General features: G+C 40.1%; 1 protein-coding gene across 1 annotated transcript in view; it reads right to left on the reverse strand.

The window, feature by feature from the left end:
- ACYP2 (acylphosphatase 2) overlaps window positions 1-12,212 on the reverse strand; it is a 155,766-nt gene that overhangs the window by 134,399 nt on the left and 9,155 nt on the right. Inside the window, exons 2-3 of the mRNA XM_049870193.1 lie at window positions 11,939-11,955; window positions 9,987-10,096 (exon numbers count right to left, since the gene is read on the reverse strand). Coding sequence (XP_049726150.1) covers window positions 9,987-10,096; window positions 11,939-11,955 — 127 coding nt within the window. The remainder of the gene's footprint in view (window positions 1-9,986; window positions 10,097-11,938; window positions 11,956-12,212) is intronic.

Below are 12,212 nucleotides of genomic sequence, written 5' to 3' on the forward strand. Positions count from 1 at the left end.
TCTTTGTCTGACTTGCTTCTCACGGTGCAAGCCCTCCCTGGATAATCCCATCCACGCTCACGGCTTCAAACACCATCCACATACCGATGACAACCAAATTCACTTCTCTAGCCCAATGTCTCTGCAGAGATAACCCCTATAGCTAAGAACCTACAGCATTTCCACCTAGACAGTCCACCTGCCAGTGAAAGATGGCTCACCATTGGCTATATGATGATAAACCAAAAAACCGATTGCCATCGAGTCAATTCTGACTCACAGTGACCTTAGAGGACAGAGTAGAACTACCCCATAGGGCAATTTCCAAGGCTGTAATCTACACAGGAGGAGTCCTGGTAGTGCAGTGGTTAATGCAATTGACTGCAAATGGATAGATTGGCAGTTCGGACCTACCAGCAGCACCACGGGAGAAAGTGTGGCAGCTGGCTTCTGGAGAGACGTACAGCCTTAGAAACCCTATGGGGTCGTTATGTAAAGATTAACCCACTGCCACGTCTTTCTCCCGCATACAGTGATAGGTAACAAGAACAAGACGCTATGAAATAGGAACAAAACACAGCAGCAGAAACCAAACATTCAAAGGAAGGTTGGACATCAAAGTTGAGGCAATGTTCCTGATAATTAAGTCTGGAATACTGGTAGGAAAAGTTGAAAATCAGAGGATCAGATCCACGTAGGGGGGAGAAGAAAAAGAGAACTGTGGGAAGGAAACTGTCAAAGACAGACCATTCTCCTCCAAGACCCCAGCATCTAACGTGAAATTAAAGCACACACGAAGGCAGAAGATTGTGAAAATACGCAACAAGAGGGGTAAATTGAACACCAAAAAAGCTTTCTGAGAGAAGAAAAAAAAAAAACGTTTTAACTTGCAGTCCCTTGCACATGAGTGACACCGAATCTCTCAACTGCAACCCTAGCCGCTATGGAACCACGCCTTCAAACTTCTGAGGGGGAGATTATTTTTAATCCAGGATTTTATACTCCAACCGTCAATCAGGAAGAAGGGCAAATGAGGGAATGTAAGGATGAAAGCTTTTTTCCTCTGTGCCCCGTTCCTAAGGAAACCAATGGAGAATTGCGCTTCAGCAAAGCCAGGGATAAGCCAGTGAAGATGAAAACATAGGACTGAGGAAACAAAAACCTCCTCAACAGGAAACGGGCACCGGGACGCGCAGAACGATGGCCGTGCTGTGACCGAGAAGGAGGCTGGAGAGGAAGACAGGCCTCCCAGGAAAAGTGCAGCTCACGGTTACGTGATGCACTTTGACATTTGAAAGTAGATGGGTTGTGGGGTTTAGAAAACCGTATGCATATGGATACAGAGTTGCTGTTAAGAGAAACATACTAAACTACTGGACTGAAAAACATGAAATTGTTATTTTGTAGGTCAAAAAAAAATCAGTAAGGGTTTTGAAAAATATGATTTAGCAAACTTGATGTAATGGACATACATAGAACACTACGCCTGACAAGTACAGAACAGACTTTCTTCACAAGACATACAGAACTTTTATAAAAATCAGAAACCAGACAGGGATGCCCCCTATTGCTATTATTATTCAACATTGTTTTGAAAGGTCTAGCAAATGAAATAAACAATGGGGAAGAAAAAGATACATTATTTTTGCTGATGACATAATTGTATACTTAGATACCACCATCCGTCTGTCTGTCGTACTGTGGTGGCTTGCCTGTTGGCAGTGATGCCACCCATGTTTGAAATACCAGCTGCGTCACCCATGGTGGACAGATTTCAGCGGAGCTTTGGTGGAAAGGTCTGGTTATCTACTTCCAAAAATTAGCCCATGAAAACCTTATGGGCCACAATACAGTACCGTGTAATACAGTGCTGAAAGGTGGGACCCCGAAGTCGGAAGGCAGTCAAAACACACAGCCATTACAACAATGTACTTGAACACGCCACCAATGGTGGAAACGGTGCAGGACCCACAGTGTTTTGTTTTATTGTACATGGAGTCACCCTGAATTGGTGACTGCTTGACGGCAGCTAACAACAACATACCTAGAAAATCTAGGGGACCATAGTTAAAAAAAAAAAAAAAAACTAGTTTAATGAAGATATTGGTAGCTCTATAAGATAAACATACAAAAGTCATTCGGCTTTCTCTGTTCTAGCATAAGCACCTAGAGACAGAAATAAGAAAAATATTCCATGTGCCATCTCGTTAGCGGGAGAGCAGCCAGGAGTACACAGCAAGGTGTACACAACTTTTTGTATGAGACACTGAATTGATTTGTAAACTTTCCCTTAAAGCACAATAAACCAAAAAAGACAAGAAAAATATTCCATACACAATAATGAAAAAGGCAATAAAATGCTGAGAAGTAAACTTTGCAAGAAAAGCACAAACCTATATGAACAAACCAAAAAGTCACATTTAAGAATAAATATTAAAATCCAAGTAAATGAAAAGATACCTACGTTCTTAATACCATAAAAAGTCGATTCCCTTAATATCATAAAAATGCCCAATAGAAAAGCAAAAATAATCATGGGATCCTAGAAGAGAAAAAGAACCGGAGGTAAAAACTGAGGCAACCTGAATGAAGCACAGAGGTTAATCGGAACATACCAGTACCGGTTCATCAGCTCCAACAACCGTATCACACTAATGTCATTGTTGTTGTTGTTAGGTGCCGTCAAATTGGTTCGAACGCAAGGCGACCCTATGCACGACAGAACGAAACGCTGCCCGGTCCTGTGCCATCCTTACAATCATTGTTATGTTTGAGCTCATTGTTGCAGCCACTGTGTCAATCCATCTCATTGAGGGTCTTCCTCTTTTCCACTCACCCTGTACTGTGCCAAGCACGATGTCCTTCTCCAGGGATTGATCCCTCCTGACAACATGTCCAAAGTATGTAAGATGTACTCTCGCCATCCTTGCCTCTAAGGAGCATTCTGGCCGTACTTCTTCCAAGACAGATTTGTTCGCTCTTTTGGCAGTCCATGGTATATTCAATATTCTTCGCCAACACCACAATTCAAAGGTGTCAATTCTTCTTCAGTCTTTCTTATTCATTGTCCAGCCTTCACATGCATATGGTGCAATACAAAATATCATGGCTGGGGTCAGGCGCACCTTAGTCCTCAAGGTGACATCTTTGCTCATCAACACTTTAAAGAGGTCCTTTGCAGCAGATGTGCCCAATGTAATGCGTCTTTTGCTTTCTTGACTGCTGCTTCCGTGGCTGTTGATTGTGGATCCAAGTAAAACGAAATCCTTGAAAACTTCAATCTTTTCTCTGTTTATCATGATGTTGCTCATTGGTCCAGTTGTGAGGATTTTTGTTTTCTTTATGTTGAGGCGAAACCCTGGTGGCGTAGTGGTTAAGTGCTACAGCTGCTAACCAAAGGGTCGGCAGTTCGAATCCGCCAGGTGCTCCTTGGAAACTCTATGGGGCAGTTCTACTCTGCCCTATAGGGTCGCTATGAGTTGGAATCGACGGCACTGGGTTTGGTTTTGGTTATGTTGAGGTGCAATCCATATTGAAGACTGTGGTCTTTGATCTTCATTAGTAAGTGCTTCCAGTCCTTTTCACTTTCAGCAAGCAAGGCTGTATCATCTGCATAACGCAGGTTGTTAATGAGTCTTCCTCCAATCCTGATGCTGAGTTCTTCTTCATATAGTCCAGCTTTTCGAATTATTTGCTCAGCATACAGATTGAATAGGTATGGTGAAAGGATACAACCCTGATGTACACCTTTCCAGACTTTAAACCAATCAGTATCCCCTTTTTCTGTCCAAACAACTGCCTCTTGATCTATGTAAAGGTTCCTCTTGAGCACAATTAAGTGTTCTGGAATTCCCATTCTTTGCAATGTTATCCATAGTTTGTTATGATCCACACAGTTGAATGCCTTTGCATAGTCAATAAAACACAGGTAAACATCCTTCTGGTATTCTCTGCTTTCAGCCAGGATCCATCTGACATCAGCAATGATATCCCTGGTTCCATGTCCTCTTCTGAAACTGGCCTGAATTTCTGGCAGTTCCCTGTCAATATACTGCTGCAGCCATTTCTGAATGATCTTCAGCAAAATTTTGCTTGCGTGTGATCTTAATGATATTGTTCTATAATTTCCACATTCAGGTGGATCACCTTTTTTGGGAGTAGGCGTACATATGGATCTCTTCTAGTCAGTTGGCCAGGAAGCTGTCTTCCATATTTCTTGGCATAGATGAGTGAGCACCTCCAGTGCTGCATCTGTTTGTTGAAACATCTCAATCGGTATTCCATCAATTCCTGGAGCCTTGTTTTTCGCCAGTGCCTTCAGAGCAGCTTGGACTTCTTCCTTCAGTACCACCAGTTCCTGATAATATGCCACCTCTTGAAATGGTTGAACATTGACTAATTCTTTTTGGTATAATGGCTCTGTGTATTCCTTCCATCTTCTTTTGATGCTTCCTGCATCATTTAATATTTTCCCCACAGAATCCTTCACTATTTCAACTCGAGGCTTGAATTTTTTCTTCAGTTCTTTCAGCTTGAGAAACGCCGAGTGTGTTCTTCCCTTTTGATTTTCCATCTCCAGCTCTTTGTACATGTCATTATAATACTTTACTTTGTCTTCTTGAGATGCCCTTTGAAATCTTCTGTTCAGTTCTTTTACTTCATCAATTCTTCCTTTTGCTTTAGCTGCTCAATGTTCTAGAGCAAGTTTCAGAGTCTCCTCTGACATTCATCTTGGTCTTTTCTTTCTTTCCTGTCTTTTCAATGACCTCTTGCTTTCTTCGTATATAGGGTCACTATGAGTCGGAATTGACTCGATGGCAATGGGTTCACACTAATGTAGACCCTCAGTAATGGGGGACACTGGGTGAGAACTACATCACAGTAACGTAGACCCTAAGTAACGGTGGACACTGGGTGAGAACTACACCACACTAACGTAGACCCTCAGTAATGGGGGACACTGGGTGAGAACTACATCACAGTAACGTAGACCCTAAGCAATGGTGGACACTGGGTGAGAACTACACCTCACTAACGTAGACCCTCAGTAATGGGGGACACTGGGTGAGAACTACATCACAGTAACGTAGACCCTAAGCAATGGTGGACACTGGGTGAGAACTACACCACACTAACGTAGACCCTCAGTAATGGGGGACACTGGGTGAGAACTACATCACAGTAACGTAGACCCTAAGTAACGGTGGACACTGGGTGAGAACTACACCACACTAATGTAGACCCTCAGTAACGGGGGACACTGGGTGAGAACTACACCACACTAACGTAGACCCTCAGTAATGGGGGACACTGGGCGAGAACTACATCACACTAACATAGACTCTCAGTAATGGGGGACACTGGATGAGGAGTACATGGGAACTCTCTCTACTATCTTAAAAAATTTTTTTGTAAAACTATAACTGCTCTCAAAGAAAAAACAAAGTTTACTTTAAAAAAAATGTATTTGTGAGATTATCAAGGAGTTTCTTTAAAAAACACAAGCATAATATAATATAATTCCAGTTAAATGGATAAAATTATCTTAAAGTTTATAGAGAAAGTAAGTGCCTAGGAAAGAAGATAAATGACTAAAGAAGAATTGTGAGAAGAAATATACTACAAAACCACTGTAATTTAGTCAACATAGGGTACTGGAATAGGACTAGATAAACACATCAATCCGTGGAACGGAATAGGGCATCCAGAAGTCATATCCTGTTTATATGAGATGTTACTATATGACAAAAGTATACTTTGATTCAATGGGAAGAAAAGCAATTATTTAATAAATAGTGCTGGCAGAACTGGCTACCCACCTGGTCGAACACAGTCAGTCCCTTATCACATATTATAAATAAAAACCAAATTCCAGATGGAGTAAATGCTTAAATGTAATAAATAAAGCATCATAAAGTTAGAAGGAAACCTAGGGGACAGCACTTACATCTGTTTCTTAACCAGAAAGAAAAGATAGCCATATGTGTGTTTATAAAAATTAAAAATAATTCACGTTACAAAAGCTATTATAAACAAAATTGACAGGCTAATTATAGATCTGTGAAAACATGTGCAGAGAGATAAGAGATAATGGGTTAATAATCGTCACTAATATACAAAGAGCTCTTAAAAATTGGCAAGAGACCAGCAATCCAATGGAAAAATGGATAAAAGATGTGAAAAAGAGCTTCTCGAGAATAGGTCCATAGCCACAAACACGAGATGCTCCAACTAACTAGTAATTAGAGAAATGCAAATTATAGTAAAAAACAATGTCATTCTACATCCAGTGAGGTGAAAAAAATAAATAAAGAGCAATAATTCCAATTGCTGATCATATACAGAAAAAAAATGTACATCGTTCAGAGCTGTTTTGGAAAGCGGTCTGATATTTCTAAGTTCAGGATAAGGAGATACTTCAACCAATAAATCACACTTCTTGGAATCTATCCCACAAAGATAAAATCACCAATAAAATTTTTATTGCAGCAATGCTCTTATTGCAAAAAACAAGAAACGAACTGAATTCTCAGCAATAAGGTAATAAATAAAGGTATGTCCATACTGTGGAATATTAAAAAAAACAAATTAGAGCGATACCGTTTGACTCAGAGGGACATCCCTGGGGGTATTTTTGAACAGTAAAAATCAGATGCACACAGCACTTCGACTGTTTCTACATGAGCTATTTAGTGACACTGATTACATTCTTTGGGTTGTGCAACCATTCTCATCCTCTTTTGCTGAGTTGTTCCTCCCCCGTTAACATAAATTCACTCCCCCTAAGGTTCCTATCTAAGTTGCTGTTGTCAATTTGATCCCAGATAGATAGCATGTTTTGCTGTGTAAGGTAAGATGCAGAGAAGTGAATACACAGTGATTCCATGTTTACAAAGCAAGTCTTACTTTGGTGAAGGGTAAGATAGTCCACAATACTGGGGAAGTCAGTAAAACCTGACCGAGGTAAAATCAGAGAAGCTTCATAGACACATCCAAACTCCCTTGAGGGACACTGGGCTGAGGACTGGAGACCATGGTCTCAGAAGACATCTAGCTCAATTGGCAGAACACAGTTTATAAAGAAAACATTCTACATCCTACTTTGAGTAGCATCTGGGGTCTTAAGAGTTTGTGAGTGGCCATCTAAGATACTCCACTGGTCCCACCCCATCTGAAGCAATACAGAATGAAAAAAAAACAAAGACACAAGGGAAAGATTAGCCCAAGGAACTAATGGACCACAACTACGACAGTCTCCACCAGACTGAGTCCAACACAACTAGATGGTGCCCAGCTACCTCCACCGGCTGCTCTGACAAGGATCACAATAGAGGGTCCCAGATAGAGCCAGAGAAAAATGTAGAACAAAATTCTAACCCGCAAAAAAAAACCCAGTTTCTGATCTGAGAGAGGCTAGTGAAATCCCAAGAGGATGGCCCCTGGGCACCCTTTTAACTCAGTACTGATGTCACTCCTGAGGTTCACCCTTCAGCCAAAGATCAGACAGGCCCATAAAACAAACAACAATACCCATAGCTCAACCATGTATATGAGACTAAATGAGCACACTAGCCCAGCGGGAAGGACGAGAAGGCAGGAGGAGACAGGAAAGCTGGACAATGGAAATGGGGAACCCAAGGTTGAAAAGGGGAGAGAGCTGACATATCACGGGGGTTGGCAGCCAAGGTCACAAAACAATATGTGAATTAACTGTTTAATGAGAAACTAATTTGCTCTGTAAACCTGCATCTAAAGCAGAATAAAAAAATAAATAAAAAGCAAACATTGATCAAAAACCCTGTAAATGTACATGTGCACTTCAGTGAGTTTGTGTGTGTGTGCACGTGTGTGTGTCTGTGAATAAGTGAAAATGAAGACAAACACGAAAAGATGCATACCAGGTTATTAGGATAGATTACTGGGAGGCAGGAGAATGCAGGAGTTGAAAGGAAAAAATGAGCAGTATGTATAAGGAGCCCTGGTGGTACAGTGGTTAAGCACTCAGCTAGCTGCTAACTGAAAGGTCTGTGGTTCGAACCTGCCAGCCACTCCACGGAAGAAAGATGTGGCAGTCTGGTTCTATAAAGACATACAACCTTGGAAACCCTATGGGGCAGTTCTACTCTGTCCTATAGGGTCGCGATGAGTCGGAATTCACTCAATAGCAAAGGGTTTTGTATGGCATGATGCCATTAATGTTAAGTAAATTAATCTAAACCCTGCTATAATGTGGATAAGAATACAACATGAGTGGCACAGGCACCACCCTCCACATAGTCCCTGTGTTCAGACGGCCTCATAATCATTCCATGCTTCCTCTATCAAAGGATCAGTTCTGCAGAAGTTCAGCTTCACAAGCTTTTCTTCTGTGTGTTTTGTGACAATCCTCCTGAAAAATAGTATTTTTCATGAACTGTGACCCACATTTTATGAAATTAAATTGTGTACCCCACTTTTTGAGTTCAGGTGTGGTTTTAACACACATACACACAAGTATGTACCTAACATAAAGAACTTAGAAAAAATAAGGCGTTGTTGGGATGTCCGTAAAATGAAGAAAAAAAAAAATCATGTTATAGAAAAATATGCATGAAATGTTCTATTGCAGTAAAAATAAGTGAAACTCTAATTCTGGATAAATATTTTTAAGTGCAAGAGAAAACTGTGGAAAGTATTCACGGAGTCATTTGCACAGATTACATACAGGGCAGGGGGCAGAGAGGAAGGGGTAGATTACTAACCATCCCTTTATATCTCTCTGTATTATATTGCCTCACTTATTACCAAAAAGCAAAAAAATATTACTGTGAAATCTGAAAACTTTCAGTAATGAAAACCAAACCCATTGCCATCAAGTCGATGCCAACTCAAAGCGACTCCATAGAACAGAGCAGAACTGCCCCACAGAGTTTCCAAGTAGCGCCTGGTAGATTCGAACTGCCGACCTTTTGCTTAGCAACTGTAGCTCTTAACCACTACGCCATCAGGGTTTCCTAAGTAATGAAAATCAAGATAAATTCATCAATAATACAAAATACATTGGGTATAAAAATTAGTACCTCCCTCACAGGATCGGTTGTGAAGATCAAATGAGATAACTGAAGTAAAGCGCTTAGCATACTATCCAACACATTGTAAATGCTCAATGAATGTTAGCTGTTTTTATTTAAAAAAAAAAAAAAAAAAGGCTACAGAGAGCAGTAGAAATTACAAAGCTGAAAATACAAGGTCTTTGAAAACGATGTCATGTACACAGGGCACTTTTTTCATAAATACTACTGAATCTGGTCTCCTTGGGCTGCAAGGACACATATCATGTAACTGTAGAGCTCATTAAACACACTTTGATTGACAGTAAAAATCAAATTAAAACGAGTTGCCACTATTGAGTTGACCCTGACTCATGGTGACCCTCTGCGTGTCAGAATAGAACGGTGCTCCACAAGGTTTTCAATGACTGATTTTTTCGGAAGTAGATCACCAGGCCCTTCTTCCAAAAAGCATCTCTGGGTGGACTCAAACCTCCAACCTTTTGGTTAGCAATCAAAGGCATTAACCATTCGCATCACCCAGGGACTTCAAAAATAAAATTACAACTAAGCAAATACGGCGCTTAATCAAAAGGAAATAGCTATTTTTTTTGCCTTGAAGGCTACCTTAACAACTTCAAGACCCACCCTAAGGGACTGTGGTTCTCATCATGACCACTTCTGATGAGAAATACCTGGGCCCCGAGCACTTCTCCATGTTGGAGGAGACTTAACAGGACACAACGTGTATAGACTAGAAAGTGATGCTAGCTGCTCTTCTTGAGGGCCTGGTCAAGTGGGAAATCCATTCCTAAAAGTAGAAATTCCACTGCCAACTCTGAGAATTTCTGTGCTAGCCTGCCTTCAAAGATGCTGGTTTAGTTGTACTCCCCAAACTGAATATGGCCCATCAGTGGAATTCTTACTGCTCAACAAAACGTTACAGTAATTCATACACTGCGTGCGTGTACTACTTACATGGAATTGACCTTCTCTTCGGGGCCTTGCACCTGGCCTATCACAGTGCCTTTGCCGGTGTTCTTCACCCAACCAACCACTCCTATTTTCTTCGCTTCACTTTCCGCATACTGATTTCAGGAGAAAACAAGAGAGACGAGGCCCATCCTCAAAAGTCTGAATTCATAACATAGTCAATTTTCACATTCAAAGAATTCTCATCTAATAGACATTTCTTTTTCTAAAATATAGTCTATGCCAAAAATTGTGCGCCTGGTCTACGATATTGCCTCTATTTACAGGAACCTTCAATTAAATGGAGCCCTGGCGGCACAGTGGGTAAGAACTTGGCTGCTAACCAAAAGGTCAGCAGTTTATATCCACCAGCCACTCCATCGAAACCCTATGGGGCAGTTCTACTGCGCCCTATAGGATTTTGTTGTTCTTCTTCTTAAATTACACTATCAGTAAAGACAAGCAAATTATGAGAAAATAAACTGATAGTGGGAATTAGTTCAGAAAATGGCTCCCATGATGTGTTTTGAGAACCGGAAATTCGACTGCACTGCCCTCACGCCAGCCAACACTAAATTACACTATTAACCTGGGTTCCAAATGATCACTTCAAGATTCTCAATGACTGAGGAGAAAATCCAAAATGATCAATACAAAGTATTGATAGGCAGAAACACAGACTAAAACATTCTGAAATTTGTAACAAAAATGAGGGAAAATCATTTTAATTAAAAAATTAAACTAGCCAGAACATCAGCCTAGACATGTGCCCGTATACAGTGATTTTAAGATCTAAAAAATTCTGATGTTTTCTGTTGGTTCTGGACTTGCCGCAGAAATGTTATAACCGACTATGGGTAAATTTAGTTATCTTATTACCCTTAAAAGTTTTTTTTTTTTTAATTCTTTTTCTTGGTTCCAAATTCAGTTATGCTGCTTGAAAATGAAAAATGAGCAACATTTTTATTTTTATAACTACATTATGCTAAGATTATTGTGGATCTAGTCTGTTGTTAGGTGCTGTTGAGTCGCTTCTGACTCATAGTGACCCTATAGGACAGAGCAGAACTGTCCACAGGGTTTCCAAGGTGCGCCTGGTAGATATGAACTGTTGACCTTTTGGTTAGCAGCCAACTCTTAACCACTGTGCCACCAGGGCTCCGATCTAGTCTAGTAGAGCTTTTTTAAGATATGCTCTTCTCCTGTTTGGAGACCAGAACGATCAAGTTCTCTGTAATCCGTATCCCAAACTGAATGAAGCAACGCAAATCCAAATGGTTACAGCTAAAAATGACATAGGGTTGGTTCTGAAGATAATTCGGATATTAATGAAAAAGGAGATATCTGAATTGCAGTGGTGCGCGTGGACTGGTTCAAAACACGGAGACCTTACTGGTGGCAACATGTTATAACTCTCAGAGGTTGGGAACCATAGGCCCAATCTACTAACTCCCAACTCAGATAGCAGGTGAGAACATATGACACAATTAACTTTTAGGAAGGGGGTATATCAAAAAATAAAAGCTAAAAACATAACAGGGAATTTGAATATCTAAAACCCCAGGAACCACTTCCTTAGCCAACACTAGCATTTTCTGATTTGCAACGTGATGTACAGATCCTCGCCTGGAGGATTTGTGCCCCACAGCATATGTGGAAGATTCCACACTTTGTACTCAACACACCTAATCAAAGTGTTGGTTTGAACCACCCCAAGAGAAGTACTTTTGAAATTCATAGAAAAAAACTAGGAAGACTATCATGTTCTCAATAAACTATCTTTTAAAGGTAGTTTTCATAAAAATCTCAGTCAGTAAATTGAAAGAAATACATGCATTTCTTCATTTACTATCAGGGAAAGAAAATAAGCGGTAGTCTAGCGCTAAGTAGAAAACTGCTCTGTCATTACCATTGGAACTAACCGTGAAAAAACAAAAAAGAATAGAGTATTGACTTACCATTCTGAAGCAAACACCTGCAAGAAAGATAAAAAAAAGAAATGTCAGCTTATCTACCTTTAAAAAAATATGTTTCCTGACTTAACTTTCATCTGATTTACTAAATAGTAAGTAAATAAAATGAACAAAACTTCTAATATCGGAATGTTTTCAGAAGAGGTTTTTTTTGTTAGTTTGTTTTTTAAAATTATGTTCTTTTAAAATGAAAAGAGAAATGGAAGGCTTTTTTGGAAAAAAATAGTAACATTCTGAAACCAATCTTTAATGAAATGCT

The sequence above is a fragment of the Elephas maximus genome, chromosome 26, assembly GCF_024166365.1.
Source record: "Elephas maximus indicus isolate mEleMax1 chromosome 26, mEleMax1 primary haplotype, whole genome shotgun sequence".
Classification (NCBI taxonomy): domain Eukaryota; kingdom Metazoa; phylum Chordata; class Mammalia; order Proboscidea; family Elephantidae; genus Elephas; species Elephas maximus.